The sequence below is a fragment of the Bos javanicus genome, chromosome 11 (genome assembly GCF_032452875.1).
Source record: "Bos javanicus breed banteng chromosome 11, ARS-OSU_banteng_1.0, whole genome shotgun sequence".
Taxonomy (NCBI): Eukaryota; Metazoa; Chordata; class Mammalia; order Artiodactyla; family Bovidae; genus Bos; species Bos javanicus.
Genome location: NC_083878.1, coordinates 97,899,875 through 97,916,377, shown reverse-complemented (window position 1 = coordinate 97,916,377; position 16,503 = coordinate 97,899,875). Strand labels below are relative to the sequence as shown.

Below are 16,503 nucleotides of genomic sequence, written 5' to 3'. Positions count from 1 at the left end.
TCTGGGTACTTAACTAAAAGGGGTTAGGAATGGCAGCCCTACGATCTTCATTTCTGTTTGCTTTCCTCTCCCATTTTTGTGTTTTGTGTGTGCACTCAGATGCTTTGCAGCCCCATGTACTATATGTGGCCTGCCAGGCTCCTCTGTCCATAGGATTTCCCCATATAAGAATACTGGAGTGGGTTGCCATTTCCTTCCCCAGGGGATCTTCCTGACCCAGGGTTTGAAGCTGGGTCTCCCGCATTGCAGGCAGATACTTAACTGTCTGAGCCACCAGGGAAGCTTAGGTTTCCAAGCAGTTGTGGAAAACTTCCTTTACTGGAAAGGACTGAGATCTCTGAAGTGAGGAAAGGTTCCAAGACATGGGGCAAAGTTACCAAGGAATCAGAGCTGGAGGCCTTGGGTGATAACCATCTTAGTAGACCACTAAGGAATCAAGCATCCCTATCAAGAACACCAGGGAAGCCATTTATAGCAGCTAGGATCTACACTGCTGGCACAAAGGAGAAAGAAGCAGGCCAACAGGCTCAAGAGCTTGATCCAAAATAACTGGGCTGTCAGGAAGACGGGAAAAAGAAAAATGACCCAGGACAGCATGGCTGCCATCAGATGGCCCGTCTTGTTAGCCATCCCTCTAAAGTGAAAGTAAGTGACTATTGTTAACTATACATATTACAATATAAGTTAATAGCCTTAGGTTTATCTCCAGGTGGAAGAAGATAACTTTTATTTTGTGTCCTGGGTAGCCGTTCCTTCAGGGGAATCTTCCCAACCCAGGGATGGAACCTGCATTGTAGGGAGCTTCTTTACCAGCTGAGCCACCAGGGAAGGCGTCCCTCCCACAGGGACTCCATTTAAAGGTAGGCACCTTGCTGAAGGTGCACCCTCAACCTGGCTTTGACAGTAGTAACTAAACACTTGTCAGTTCCCTTGAACAGCTCAGGAAGTGCAGGCTGTGTGCATCAGGGAGTCTTCCATCCCCATTCTAGCAACAATTGGCCCTGGGATCCTCATCCTCACATGACTCCACTCCCCCACTGATACCTTAGTGGCCCTGTTACAGGGAGTACTTATTCCCAGCCACTGTTCTTGGTTCATTCAAGCAGAGATGACTACGACAGACCATTGCAAGATACCTGGCCTTTTAAGTACAAACCAAGTCCTTCACTCATGCTGTATAAACCAAGGTTTCTAAGTTAAAGGTAAATCTTGAAACAGTGTAATTGGAGCTGGGCAGTCTGTGCTTACCAAGTGTTGATAAAGGAGCACCACATGCAAGGTGTAAAACAGTGACTATTACAAGGTGCTTTTGCATGTGGCTCTGGGCTAAGCCTCTACATCAGATGTCCCCAGATGCCTTCGAATTACCAGTCAGGTCCCCATCCACTTCCGTTATGTTCCCAGTTACTCTCCAGCATGGAGTCTCTGATGTCTAATGAAAGCTGAACTACACCTGAAGGCCTTCCCACACTCTCTACATTCATAGGGTTTCACACCAGTGTGAATTCGCTGATGCTGACTAAGGGATGAGCTCTGGTTAAATGCCTTCCCACACTCATTGCACTCGTAGGGCTTTTCTCCTGTGTGAATTATATGATGCCGAATAAGGGCGGAGCTCTCACTGAAGAATTTCCCGCAGTCATTACATTTATAAGGTTTCTCTCCAGTGTGAGTCTTTTGGTGGATTATAAGGTTTGTACTTTGGCTGAATGCTTTCCCGCACTCACTACACTTGTAGGGTTTCTCTCCAGTGTGAGTCCTCTGGTGGTTTGTGAGGTTTGCACTTTGGCTGAAGGCCTTCCCACAAGCGTTACATTTGTAGGGTTTCTCCCCCGTATGGATTCTCTGGTGCTGAATAAACGCCGCACAGTAGCTGAAGGCCTTCCCACATTCTCTGCACTGGTAGGGCTTCTCCCCTGTGTGAGTCCGCTGGTGGTTGGTAAGATTTGCACTGTGGCGGAATGCCTTCCCACAGTCGCTACACTCATAAGGCTTCTCTCCAGTGTGGATTCTTTGGTGCTGAACAAGGGCTGAACAGTCACTGAAGGCTTTCTCACACTCGGTACATTTGTAGGGCTTTTCTCCAGTATGAGTTCGCTGGTGTTTTGTGAGGTTTGCGTTCTGGCTGAAGGCTCTCCCACATTCACTGCATTTATAAGGTTTCTCTCCGGTGTGAATCCTCTGGTGCTGAATAAGAGATGAACTCTGGCTGAAGGCCTTCCCGCATTCATTGCACTCATATGGCTTCTCCCCAGTATGGCTCTTCTGATGCTGAGAAAGGGAAGAACAATAACTGAAGGCCTTGCCACATTCGTTACACGTGTACGGCTTCACTCTGTGAGGTTTAACTGTACCTGCATTATTCCCAAAGCTCTCTGCGTGTGTGTCACATTTATGGGATCTCACTTCTGTAGGAACTCTCTGTTGTGGAGAAAGGACTGGTCTCATATTGAGGCTCTTCCCCAGTTCACTGTTTCTGTGCTCTGATACCCCAGAAGGCATCTCTACACTTGGATCTTGGAATGATTCTTCAGAAATGTCTTGCTCAGGTGGTGATTCAGATATAATCTTCCAATCTGAAGAAAATTTAGAAAAGTAATTTTAAAAATTCTTTTGGCAGTAGAAGATACTGCAATATGAAGGCTGAAGGAGCTGGGCTAAGCCTGTTTGCGGACTGGTTCCATGCTTCACTCCCTTCACCCAGGATGTGTATGTAAGTGTTAGTTGCTCAGTCCGACTCTTTGTGACCCCATGGACTGTAGCCCGCCAGGCTCCTCTGTCCATGGGATTCTCCAGCCAAGAATACTGGAGTGGGTTGCCATTCCCTTCTCCAAGGCATCTTCCCGACCCAGGGATTGAACTTGGGCTGCCTGTTTTCCAGGCAGATTCTCTACCACGTAAGTCAGCAGGGAAGCCCCAGGATGCTTCTGTTCTAAACTGTGTGACCAGAAAACTTTTCAGAGACATGAGCACCCTCTGCTCCCTTTCCTAAACAACAGCAGTGGATCCTGAGCCTGCCCCAGACGCACACCTCTCCTGTGCTTTTGCCAAGTCCTGGGGTTGTCCTGAGCTATCTTCTTACTCTCACAATTCTCAGTATGGTTTTGGGCAACCTACTTTACCAGGTTTTGATAATTCACTTTAAAAAGCTTATGACTGATGCCAGCAGGATGAATGTTTTCACCTTATCAAATCAGCAAGATTTCAAAAAAAATGGTTAATCCTAGAGTGCTGGTAAGGGTGTAGCAGGTGGGATGTCACATACTGTGTGGCTGCATAAACAGGGACGAGCTTTCTGGACAGCAATCCACTTGTAAGAACCTATCCTGAGGAACGAATGAGAAATCACACAGAGCTGCACTGACATCATTTGTTCTCAACACTGCATTATTTGTCAAATGAAAAGCAAATACCTAAATGTTTAATAACAAGGAATGACTATAGTATAGCCAATCAAGAGCCACTATTTAGCAGTTAAGTCATGTGTGTAATCCATGCACTGTAATTCCTTTTGTAGAAAGGTATTTATTGAAAAAACCCTGGCAAACTATATAATGTGAAGGTAAGCTGTGTTGTCTTTGGGTTGTTTGGGACCACATTCATTTTAAGAGAAAACTTTAAAGTGTGAGTTAACGTATAATATTTGGCAAGCGTTAAAACTAATTGAACCCTCTGGTCCCAGACATCTCTGTCTGTCTCCATAGGAGCTTATAGCTAAGGGGAGTGGAGTTTTAGGGAGGGCAATGGAGCTTCTTTTTTCAAGGGTCAATTTTCCTGAAATGGTTCTTCCTGTTTCTACCTTATTTAAGAAAACAGGTTAGTTTCAGGTGCCCTGTATTTGAATTTCTATAGAGAACCTCAACCCAGGCTGCCTGGGTTCAAATCTTGGCCCTACCTCCTACTATTGATACGACTTTGGGCAAATTACTATACCCTGGATTTATTATCTGTGAATGTAGCTCTCTTACAGAATTATGAGAACTAAATAAGCTAAAACACAAATGACCCAGAACACACCTGAGAAACAGCAAGTATTCTATGACTGCTTGTTATTATCTTGAACCTCTGTCTTGTAAATATGTTTCCCATTAAGCAGTTTTCCCTGTAAGTTGCATGTGCATTTGAAGCCCAGTCTACCAAGAGCACAGAAGTCCCTGTTTCGGGTTGAGGGTATCTCTATGTCACTTGGTATTAGGCCTTAGATGACTCTGACAGCTCTCAAAAACTGACTGTCTTATCTGAGTGAAAGATGGAAAGAAGAAAAGTGGTAATAAAAGAAACAGTAGGAGAAAGGAGCAATTAAGGTTAGGTTAGGACTAACAAGTTAGAACTCTGTGTTTCCATTGCAGGGGGCACAGGTTCGATCCCTGGTTGGGGAACTAAGATATGGCATGCCCGGCCACAGGGACCAAATAAAAAAGACCATGTGATGTTCATGAACTGTCTTGCCTCAGCTCACCTCTTCCCTGAGTGCCGGCTCCTGTATAAGACAGTCTAATAATATATCAAACCAAATATACCCAAAGATAGAAGTGGTGATTTTCCCTTTCTAGTCAGTGACTTAGTCAGCGACTTAGTCAGCCTTTCCATTCACCCAACTGCTCAGACCAGAGTCACCGTTAATGCCTTGTCTCTCATATCCAATCCCTAGTGAGTCCTGTTGGCTGTAACACCAAGTATGCCCTGAATCTTTGTCCTGACCCACCACCATCCTCTTATTGTTATATCCTAACTGATCTCCCTGCTTCTGGTCTTTAACCCTGAAAGCCTAGTCTCCACAGGTTATCTTCTCAAACACAAATCAAACATTATCCTTTTTGTGCTCAACACCTTCAGTGGCTTCCTATCTTCCTCCTTGGATAAAACCTGAACGTCTTCCATGGCCTCTGAGTCTTATATGATCTGCTGCTCTGCCCGGCACTCTCTTTTGTTTACTGAGTCCTAGGGTCTGCTGATCCTAACACAAGTTAAAACTCATTTCCACTCAAAGCTTCAACACACAGTGTGGCCCAGGATGTTCCTTATCCAGAAACTCAAACAGCTGGCTCATTCTCTTCCTTCAGATCTCAGCTCCAATGTCACCTCCTCAAAGTGGTCTTTCCTATTCATCTAATCTAGAATAGCCTTCACTAGTATTCCCATTCTTACAGTACTCACCACTATTCAACATTCTACCAGTTACTTTGTTTACTCATTTTATTTATGTTCCTCGCTAGTATATAAGCAGGGACTCAATCTTCTCCTCTGTTGCACCTCCAACTGCTATTAATAAACAACCCCAGGCATGGACCAAGGAGTGAGGCAAAGGCACATCCAAGCCCTGGGTCTGTCTGTTACTGTGGAAGGCTGGGATGGAATAACAGGGAACCCTGAACCCGCCTATGAGGCTCGGCGATGCCCAGGTGCTCTGTGGGGCCTCAGAGCAGAGGTGGAACACCCCCAGGGGCAGTGTTTTAGTTACTCTAACAGCCGGATTTAAAACTCCTCCGATCACTTCACTTATCACAGAATTAATACAGTCCTACACTGTCAACAGCTTTTTCATATGTATTAGTGTGTCAAGTAAGACAGGTTTTGTTATCCACATTTTTGAGATATAGAAATAGATGACCACAATTTAGTGATTTACTCTGAATCCATGTACTTGATATGCAGCAAGCCAGCTCCTGGAATATCTTTCATGGGTCCATATCCAAAGTTGCTTCCACACTAGTACTCTACTCTAATACCTTAAGGCACAGATTTTTCATGGTCACACCTTTCCCCAACTTTTGTTTCTCGTAACTTGGTGATCTGAATCTTCTTCAGAACCCCTCTGAGACTGAAGAAGCCCTTTCCCAGGAAAATGCAGTTACTGCCATAAAACCCTGCATTCCATCTCTGAAGTTCTATACAGGGTCTCAGGACTCAGGGGAAAAGGTCCTGCCTAAAAAGGATGGTGAGCTGGGAAGGCGTGTGGCGAGGGGGAAGGAAGCAGCAGCGGAGTCAGGCTCCCTGTGAAGGGAAGTATTTCAGCAAGTGTGAATGGTGCCTGCAGTTACAAGGACTGAGGTGACATGTGACAGGCTGCTTAGAGAGAGGCTAAAATGGGAAGAAGAGAGTGCAGATAAACCCTGTGGAAAATAAGCCAGAGGCTTTGTTTTGTTTTCATTGACTTATAGCAACCATAATCAGATATAAAAGCATTAGGCTGAATTTTTAGAAAAATTTTAAATTTTGTCACCTTAAAGCTGTTAAGTTCATTTGTACCTCTGATGCTTTAAGTTTCAAAATATCAAAAGTAGCTGCCCTGCCGGAGGTCATTCACCTGCAAGGGCTGAAATATGAAGGTGAGGGTGGAGTGAGCAGCCTTAGATGAGCAGTAAGACATAAACATACATAGAAACCATGGTTTCCTGTGCTTTTGTTTTTCCTCAGTTTCTTAGTGTCAGCTCTTTAGAAAATTCCAGCATGGCTGTGAAGATGGGGTGCAGAATTCAATAAAGAGTCAGTCAGACAGGGGAGCAGCAGCAGGTGTCACAGCTGAAGGATGGGTAAAGGTGGGCACCTGAGATCCTCAGTGAGGTGAACCTGAAGCAGGGAATGTGCTGGGCCAGCAAAGATGACTCTCATTTCCTGGGGGCCAGCAATACCACCTGTGCTTCCAAATACCTCCCAGCTTGGGGAGACTGAGGCGATGGTATGGAACAGAGGCCTTTGGAGTCTGATTGGTGTTGCTTCAAACCCAGCCTGGCCACTTTCTAGCTGGGAGGCTCTGAACCAGTGAGTCAGCCTCTCTCAGCTTTATTTTCCTCATCTACAAAAGTGAGATAGCAATACTTACCTCCCCTGTTGTTAAAATTTTCAAATTTTTTCAAAGGGGCTTTTGCTCCTGAGACTCTGCCTTGCTCACTCACCTGGACAGGCGTTCCTTAGGCCGTCTCTCTCGAGCATCCATGAACCTTCCCTTTGTTCCAACTGGGAGTTCATACCAGGTTGGGACACTGGAAGTCCTATTTAAAGGGGAAAAGAAGTGGACTTTAGAGATCTGCCCTAAGTATAAAGAGCTACCCAGAACTGGGGGAGATGAAACAGGCCATTCATTTCATTCACTCAATAAATATACTAAGCACTGACTTGGTGCTGGGCACTAGGGGACACAGCAGTAAATAAGACACATGATGGTGCTGGTCTTGGTACAGCATTTCAGAAAAGAGATAAAGAAATAGCCTCAAGGAGGGGTCAAGTCAGAGAGCTAAGCAAGCCCATAAAACAAGTTACTTAGGAAGGTGGGAACTTACTGACTATGGAGGACCCCTCCTGGGAAGGAAGAAAATGTGGAGGTACAGCCTCGAGGGGGAACAAAATGAAACTGCCTCTTTCCCAACCCAGAATGCAGAGACCTTTCATTAGTGAACGGGGAGGAAAAAACACTGTCCCTCTGGTGCATCAGAGCCACCCAGGCTCACTCAAGACTGGGAAGTACCACAGATTTTCAGAACTGAACAAATTCTGAATTTTGAATGGTTTCCTTACCCAGTAAGACCAGGTTTCTGGAATTTTCTGGCATCCCTTCCTCGAACCTGTCCCTCGGAGCAGGGGCCAACTGCCTCCATCCCCCCTGGGTAAAATCTACAGTCACATTGCTGAAAGGTGTGGATCCCTGAAAGAACAAGCACAGTGTCCTTCTTGCCCAGAGCCCTTAGAATGTGAGGAGGGAGGGAGGCTGGCGGCTCTGGGTGTGGTGGTTAGTGAACCTATTAAAGGTCTCTGAAAGGACTTGGGGTAGTTCCAGAAAAGCGCCACTGATCACTTCCTATATGCTTAATGCTATACTGGACACTGATGCATGAAAATAAATAACAGTCTCTCTGTCTTCAATGTGTATTATTCTTGTAGACTTTATATATAAATAGAAAGAAATATATGTATATTATGAGCAGTAATTGGGCAGAAACTAACAGGTGCTCGGGAATTAAAAGTACCAACATAGAGAAAACAAAATTAGAATGTGTGACTTTATGTGGCAAGGAATCAGCTGCAAATCAGCAAAGAACGTGAATGATGAATGTTTGTGGAACATTTAATAAATATTCCCATGAACTCAGACATCTTACAGTAAGCAGGAGAGCCAGGCATGTTTGCAACCACCTGTAACAATGTGTGAAAGAGAGGGATATTCTAGTTACTAGGATAATGGAAGAGGAATCCTAGTTGGAGGGCAGGGGTAGGACACTCAGGGAAGACCACAGAGAGAGAAGGCAACCACCAAGTTGGACTTGAAGGAGCAGGTTCCTCAGATGGAGAAAGAAAAGGCTATCCAAGGCAGGGGAGGCATCGTGAGCACAGGCATGGAGGCAAGGACATCTTTATCTATTATCAGCTTAGGAAATGGTACCTTCATGTACCTTGCTGGCCATGTCAGACACCTGGATGTTATCTTCCCGTTCCCTGCAGTTCCCCACAAGTCAACTGCATGTTCATTCTTCCTCCCCAATAGCATGAGAATTCACACATTTCTGTCCACCCACCTACCACTGCCTTGTTTTAAGCCAGTAGCATTTCCCAAATCTTAACTAATCTCCTGATTTCTAATTTTACCTGTCCTTCCAATACATCTTCACACTGAGAAATGCTTTAAATGGGACGGAGGGTCATTTTTAAAAATAATCAAATATTTAAAAACATGGGGGGGTCTTTTTATAGAAATCAAGAGAGTAAAATCCACTATGAAGATATAAGGCTTATGAACCAAATAACAAATATATAATTCATAAGGGAAAAACTGTAGGAAATACAAGGAGAAATTTAAAATATGACAGCCGTGAGAGATGTTAAATAGCTCAGTTGCTGACAGAGTTAATACAAAATAAACCAAAAAATAAAGGTATGGAAGAAATGAGTAAGTTAATAATGTTGAGCTTATAGAGTTGTAAAGTCCTACACCCTGCAATTACACTATACCTGCATGTTTTGTGTGGAGAAGGGACACAAACTTTATCCTCCATGGGGCACAGACCAGCCACATGTGCAGACAAGAAACCAAAGCCACAATTTTGGCACATCTAAAAAAATTAAGATTACAGCCAAAAACATTCAATATATCTGAACAAAAAAGGAAGAAAATAAATTATGGATTCAACTCACGAGGTTAAAAATATTAATTTTAAAATAAATCTAAGGAAAGCAGAAGCAAAAAAATAAAACTACTAAAATTTTTTTTTTAATAAAGATTGGAATTGATGAGGAAATCCAAGAGCAGACTTTCTAAAAATGAAGACAGACCAATTCCTAGTCAAGAAAAAGAAAGGGAGAAGATAGTTCTTACCTTCACAGAAGGACTATGAAATGGAGTTTATTGGAAATAATTCTGTAAAATACTCTTAATGAAATGGGGGAAATATTAATAAGCAGGACAAATCGTCTCTGGGAAAACAACAACAACAAAAGTATCTAAAAGGACACAAATCAAAATGTTAAGTGTTATTTCTTTGTAGGAGTGAGGGTGACTTGGGGGGTGGGTAGTATGTTGTCTACATTTTCCAGGGTTTCTACAAAGAACATGAGTGCCTTTTGTAATCAAAAACCAAAAGCGCCCTTAGTTTTGTTTTTTTTTTAAAGATTGCTTCTTGGAGTAAATTTCCAACTTACTTGGGGCCCTGCTGTGAGGAGACCAGCTGCCATTCCTTCCTCCTCTGTGTCTTCCTCTTGAAGAAGGGCAGGGTCTGGAGAAGGTGGTTCTGGAGGAAGAGAAAGAAACCAATGAGGCAAAAAAGTTCACAGCTCACCAAACTAGAAAGCCTCACATTCTCACTCTGAAGAGCGTGTTCAGATGATATTATAGGTCCCAGGGCTCAGTGGGGCTGAATTTGCAGAACTGCAATGGGGTATAAATTTTTGCATTTCCTTTTCCAGCTCAGAAGTTCCATCAATCCACTCAGACACAGAGAGGCATTAAAGCGTAAAGACTCGCAAGCATTCCAGATCCACCACTTCCCAGCAACTTCGCTATGTGATCCCTTGTAAAGTTCCTGTGAAGATGCAAACGCAGACAGAGCAGCTGACACAATGCCTGGAGTGTAAATATACAGCTTACAACTATTATCAATTAAGTTCTTTGGAGAAAGTGGCTCTGCAAATTAAAGACATTTGCTTAATCAAAAGAAGAGGTAGTGACCAGGTGGGATTCACCCCAGGAATGCAAGGTTGCTTCAGCACAGGAAAAGCAATCTATAATATACTATATTAATACAAAGGTGGGAGGAGGGGATCCCATACGATCACCTCAGTAAACGCCAAGAGGCTATTTAAGAGAATCTGATACCTTTTGCTATAAAACACCTCCAATAAACCAGGAACAGAAGGGGACTTCAACTTGATAAGAGCCATTTCCAAAAAGCCCAGAGCTAAAGACTGATGCTTTTCCTCTAAGATCAGGAACAAGACAAAGATGTCACCTCTTGTCAGTTCTAGTCAGTGTTACACTGGAATTTCTAGCCAGAGCACTTAGGCAAAATCAAGCAAACAAACAAACAAATCAAAGGCATCCAGATTGGAAAGGAAAACTTAAACTCTATTTGTGAATAGCATGATTTTGTACACAGAAAATCCTAAGAATCAACAGGAAAAACTAGTGGAGCTAAACAAGTTCAGCAAGCTTGCAGGATACAATGTGAACAAACAATAAACAGATGACTCAATTAAAAATGGGCAAAGAATTGAATAAATAGTTCTCCAACTACATTTCTATAACTAGCAATAAACAATCTAGAAACGAAACTTAAAAGAGCATTAAAAGAACAAAACACCTAGGAATAAACTGAATATAAGAAGTGCAAGACATTACACTGAAAACTACCAAATTTTTTTAAAAATCTTTTGTCTGATTCTTTAAATAATTTTTTAAAATTATTTATTGAAGGATAACCGCTTTACAGAATTTTGTTGTTTTCTGTCAAACCGCAAAAGAATCAGCCATAAGCATACATATATCCCCTCCCTTTTGAACTTCCCTTCGTCTCCCTCCCATCCCACCCCTCTAGGTTGATACACAGCCCCTATATGAGTTTCCTAAGCCACACAGCAAAGTATTTTTAAAAATAGCTATTTTAAAGATGGTCATGTAAGTTTTATGTTACTCTCTCTCCATATATCTCCCCCTCTCCCCATGCCATAGGTCTATTCTCTATGTCTTTCTCCACTGTTGCTCTGTAAATATATTCTTCAGTATAATTTTTCTAGATTCCGTAAATATGCATTTAGAATACAATGTTTATCTTTCTCTTTCTGACGTACTTCATTCTGTATAATAGGTTCGAGGTTCATCCATCTCATTAGAACCAACTTAAATGCATTCCTTATTATAGCTGAGTAATATTCCATTGTGTATAAGTAACACAACTTCTTTATCCATTCATCTGTCGATGGACATCTAGGTTGCTTCCATGTTCTAGCTACTGTAAACCGTGTGGCAATGAACAGTGGGATATATTTGTTTTTTTCCATTTTTTTTTCCTCAGGGTGTACACCTAGGAGTGGGATTGCTGGGTCATATGGTGGTTTTATTCCTAATTTTTTAAGGAATCTCCATACCGTCTTCCATAGTGGCTGTATCAATTTACATTCCCACAAAGAGTGCAAGAGGGTTCCCTTTCCCCCCCACAATTTCCAGCATTTATTATTTGTAGACTTTGGTGATAGCCATTCTGACCGGTGTGAGGTGATATCTCGTTGTAGGTTTGATTTTCATTTCTCTAATAATGAGCGATGTTGAGCATCTTTTCATGTGTTTGTTAGCCATTTGTATGTCTTCTTTGGAGAAATCTCTGTTTAGGTCTTTTTCCCACTTTTTGATTGGGTTGTTTGTTTTTCTGGTATTGAGTTATATTAGCTGCTTGTATATTTTGGAAATTAATCCTCTGTCAGTTGTGAAAACTATACAATATTTTTAAGGGTACTCTTTCTGCCCCCTTCTGATGCCTATGTCAGAAGCTTTCTCTATCTCCTTTATACTTTAATAAAACTTTGATTACACAAAAGCTCTGAGCGATCAAGCCTCGTCTCTGGCCCCGGATTGAATTCTTCTCCTCCGGGGGCCAAGAATCCCGGTGTCTTCGCGTGATTCAACAACAATCTTTCAACAATAGCTTTAGAGGTGCAGTTGTGCTTCCAAGTATAAAGACCATCAGTGGTTCCTTGGCATTCCAAATCTCTTCATGTCCCAGCTCCTTCCACGTTCTTACACAGTCTGGAGACTCACTGAACTCCTAAAGTTAGAGGTCTTCTGCAATTAAAGGTCATGGCCCTGGGGCCAGTGTACATGCTGTTGCCTGTCTTCCTCATCACTCACTGGGCAACTGCCACCTCGTTGGCTCTTAGGACTCAACACAGTAGGTACCTCTTCTTGGAACCCTTTCTCAACTGCCTTTATCTGCCTTTTCTCACTCTCCACTCCCACCCAGGCTGAAGTTGAAGCCTGTGTATGACTTTTCATGGTACATATCACATTATATTGAAATCACTCAAGGGTTTGATCTTTTTTCCTCACTGAACTTGAGTTCTTGGAGGCAAGGCAAATTTTTATCTTTGGTGCTTAATTCAGTGCCTGGAAGCTGGTCAAAAATTAAGTATTGAAAAAAAAATTAAGTATTGAATGGATGAAGGAATTCAACACAAAATATCTATTGATTGAATGTCAACTCTGTTCAAGCAGCTGTGGATCTGGGCACCTGGGAAGACAATGGAAAGCAAAAACTTAAAAAAAAAAAAAAAATAAATAAAATAAAATAAAATATTTTTAAAAGAAACTACAGAAGATCTAAATAAATGAAAAGCCATTCCATGTTCATGGACTGAAAAACAATAATCCTGAGATTGCAAAATTCACTAAATTAATTTGGAGTCAAGGCAGTCCTATCAAAATCCCAGCTGTTTTGTTCAATAAAAATTTAGGAGGTGCTCCTAAAATTCATATGGAAATGCATGGGACATAGAATAATCAATCTGGAAAAAGAACAAAAGGTGGAAGACTCATATTCACAATATCAAAACTTTCCACAAAGCAACAGTAATTAAAGTAGGGTGGTACTGGTAATGGATAGACAGATCAGTGAAGAAGAACTGAGAGTCCAGAAATAAATCCATACATTTATGGACAACTTATTTTCAACAAGAGTGAAGAAATTAAATTTCTGTTCAATAAAATAGAGGGGGACACCTGGATATCTACAAGCAAAAGAATGAAGCTGGACTCCTACCTCACACCATCCATAAAAATGAATCCCAAATGGATCAGACTTAAATGTAAAAGCTAAAACTTTTAAAAGAAAATATAAATCTTCATAACCTCTGATTAGGCAATAGGTTTATTAGGCATGATATCAAAAGTACAAGGAAAAAAAACTGAGTGGGAGTTCATAAAAATCAAAAACTTTGTGCTTTAAAGGACACTATCAAAGTGAAAAGACCTGCAAATCATACAACTTCTAAGGGTCTAATATCCAAAATACATACAGAATTCTCTATATTAAAAACTCAACAAAGAAGGACAAATAACCCAACTTAAAAATGAGCAATGGATTTGAGTAGATATTTAAATAAGATACAAAAAGCTAGTAAGTATATGAAAAGATGCTCAACATCTTTAGTCACTGGAGAAATACATATCAAACCACTGTAAGATACCACTTCACATCCACTAAGATGGCTAAAATAAAAAAGACGCATTAAAATAAAGTACTGATGAGGATGTGTGAATGCCTATGTACTCAGTCGCTAAGTTGTGTCTAACTCTGAGACTGTAGCCTGCCAGGCTCCTCTGTCTGTGGGATTTCCCGGCAGTGGGTTGCTATTTTCTTCTCCAGGGGATCTTCTGAACTAAGGCTCAAATCCGTGTCTCTGGCATTGGCAGGGGATTCTTTACCACTGAGCCGCCAGGAAAGCCTGGTGAGGACGTACAGAAACTGAAATTCGCATACACTGCCACTGGAAATGATCTTAGTTTTCTGAATGTTGAGCTTTAAGCCAACTTTTTCACTCTCCACTTTCACTTTCATCAACAGGCTTTTTAGTTCCTCAGAAAGTTAAACAGAGTTACCATAGCTACACAGTAATTCCTCCTTTAGGCATAAACCCGCAGTTCAGTTCACTTCAGTTGCTCAGTTGTGTCTGACTCTTTGCGACTCCATGAATTGCAGGCATCCCTGTCGATCACCAACTCCCGGAGTTCACCCAAACTCATGTCCATTGAATTGGTGATGCCATCCAGCCATCTCATCCTCTGTCGTCTGTTTCTCCTCCTGCCCCCAATCCCTCCCAGCATCAGAGTCTTTTCCAATGAGTCAGTTCTTCGCATGAAGTGGCCAAAGTATTGGAGTTTCAGCTTTAGCATCAGTCCCTCCTAAGAACGCCCAGGACTGATCTCCTTTAGGTTGGATCTCCTTGCAGTCCAAGGGACTCTCAAGAGTCTTCTCCAACACCACAGTTCAAAAGCATCAATTGTTCGGCACTCAGCTTTCTTCACAGTCCAACTCTCACATCCATACATGACCACTGGAAAAACCATAGCCTTGACTAGATGGACCTTTGTTGGCAAAGTAATGTCTCTGCTTTTGAATATGCTATCTAGGTTGGTCATAACTTTCCTTCCAAGGAGTAGGCGTCTTTTAATTTCATGGCTGCAATCACCATCTGCAGTGATTTGGAGCCCCCCAAAATAAAGTCTGACACTGTTTCCACTGTTTCCCATGCAGTGATGGGACCAGATGCCATGATCTTCGTTTTCTGAATGTTGAGCTTTAAGCCAACTTTTTCACTCTCCTCTCTCACTTTCATCAAGAGGCTTTTTAGTTCCTCTTCACTTTCTGCCATAAGGGTGGTGTCATCTGCATATCTGAGGTTATTGAGATTTCTCCCAGCAATCTTGATTCCAGCTTGTGCTTCTTCCAGCCCAGCGTTTCTCATGATGTACTCTGCATATAAGTTAAATAAGCAGGGTGACAATATACAGCCTTGATGTACTCCTTTTCCTACTTGGAACCAGTCTGTTGTTCCATGTCCAGTTCTAACTGTCGCTTCCTATATAAACACTAGCAAAATGAAAACTGTCCAAAAGAAAAGGTTTGCATGCATGTTTATAACATTATTCATAATAGCACAAACTGGAAACCACTCAGATGTCCATCACCTGAGGCACAGATAACAAAAACATGGTATAATCCATGTGATGGAATATTTTTGGCCATAAAAAGGAAGTACATTTCTTCATGTTACAACATGATGAATCTTGAAACATACTACATGAAAGAACCCAGACACACGTACTGTATGATTCTACTTCCATGAAATGTCCAGAATAGACAAACTCATAGGGACGGAACGATGACTAGCTGGCCAGGGACTAGGGGGAAAGGAGACTGTGGAGTAGTGCCAGTTTCTTTTTGAGATGATGAAAATGTTCTGGCATTAAATAGTGGCGATGGTTGCCGAACTTTGTACACATAATAAAAGCCACTGAACTGTATACTTTCAAATTGAATATTATAGCATGAAAATTATAATCTCAATTAAAAAAAAAAAAAGTCTTAGTGTAGTCCTCAGAAACCACTCTAAAAAAAGTAAACAAGCCTGAACACTGGTCTTAGTACAGACTTCACTTTACTGAGCTGTACCTATCCATTGTACTTATTTTCACCTCTGGTACCATGCGAGGACGATAACCATCCTGCTTGTGTTCCCGGGTCTCTGAGGGAAGACAACATGAAATGCTGGATGCGAAACTGCACTCGGTGAGTGACAGACCAATTCTCGGTCTAGCGGAGGACGGCAGTGCTCCGTGGTTACTATTACATACACATTTGTTCTGTAAAGCACTCAAGGTGCTTTCAAAAGCATCATTTGATTTGATGCTTACAGTTCTTAGAGGTGAACGAGGTAGTTAACGTCATTTTACCTTTCCCTCAATGAAGAAACACAGGTCAAGAGACCTGGCTGGTACCCCCCAGCTTAAACAGGAATCCTATCCTTCTGATTCTAAATTCCCAGGATTCGCCAAGATTTCACAATCCAACTGGGTTGAACCCACCCTCAGTATGACGGGAAGACAACAGGCTCCCATTCTGAGTATCCCTGGTTGCTTCAAGAGGGCTGGAAGGTCAGAAGCAATAGAGGAGGCCCTGAGCACGTCCCCCATTTTCCTTTCCAGGGCCCACTTCTACTTTTTAATGCCATAGGTACGTCCACAAATCAGAGTCAGGAACAGAATACTCAAAGAGAGGATTCAGGACTGAGCTCTTCAAATTTTTTTGACCCCATAATTATTCAAAAAAGGACCGTCCCCAACTACTTGTGGAAAGGATAACAGCTGAGTTCGGAACCGGGTCACACAGCAGTATTGGCGCGCAGGCTGGAAGCCACGAACCGCTCCAACACTCCTTCTCACCTCCTTCCTCCAGCATCTGGGTCCCAACTCTCGCCACCACCTCCCAGCAGTTCTCTGAGGGTCGGCGTCGCTTCACTGCGGGCCCA

General features: G+C 42.3%; 1 protein-coding gene across 2 annotated transcripts; it reads right to left on the bottom strand.

Annotated features, from left to right (window-relative positions):
- Positions 1-1,275: 1,275 nt before the first annotated feature.
- On the bottom strand, positions 1,276-16,503 carry ZNF79 (zinc finger protein 79). 2 transcript variants are annotated; one of them, XM_061433561.1, is made up of 5 exons: positions 16,418-16,503; positions 9,631-9,719; positions 7,516-7,642; positions 6,897-6,992; positions 1,276-2,576 (listed from the first exon to the last, which is right to left on the bottom strand). In XM_061433561.1, exons 1-5 carry the CDS (start codon positions 16,431-16,433, stop codon positions 1,405-1,407), a joined length of 1,500 nt encoding a protein of 499 aa, XP_061289545.1. In that variant the 5' UTR covers positions 16,434-16,503; the 3' UTR covers positions 1,276-1,404. The 2 variants fall into 2 exon arrangements, with proteins under 2 accessions (XP_061289545.1, XP_061289546.1); XM_061433562.1 differs by lacking the exons at positions 7,516-7,642; positions 16,418-16,503 and having other exon boundaries at positions 9,631-9,712.

What these genes read in the sequence shown, in the direction of transcription:
- ZNF79 (XM_061433561.1), bottom strand. An exon ending in TCCTCACAGCAGGGCCCCAA is followed by an intron (nt 7,643 to 9,630) that starts GTAAGTTGGAAA and finishes TTGTTCTTTCAG; the next exon opens with GGATCCACACCTTTCAGCAA. An exon ending in CCTAAGGAACGCCTGTCCAG is followed by an intron (nt 2,577 to 6,896) that starts GTGAGTGAGCAA and finishes AATTTTCTTCAG; the next exon opens with ATTGGAAGATTATATCTGAA.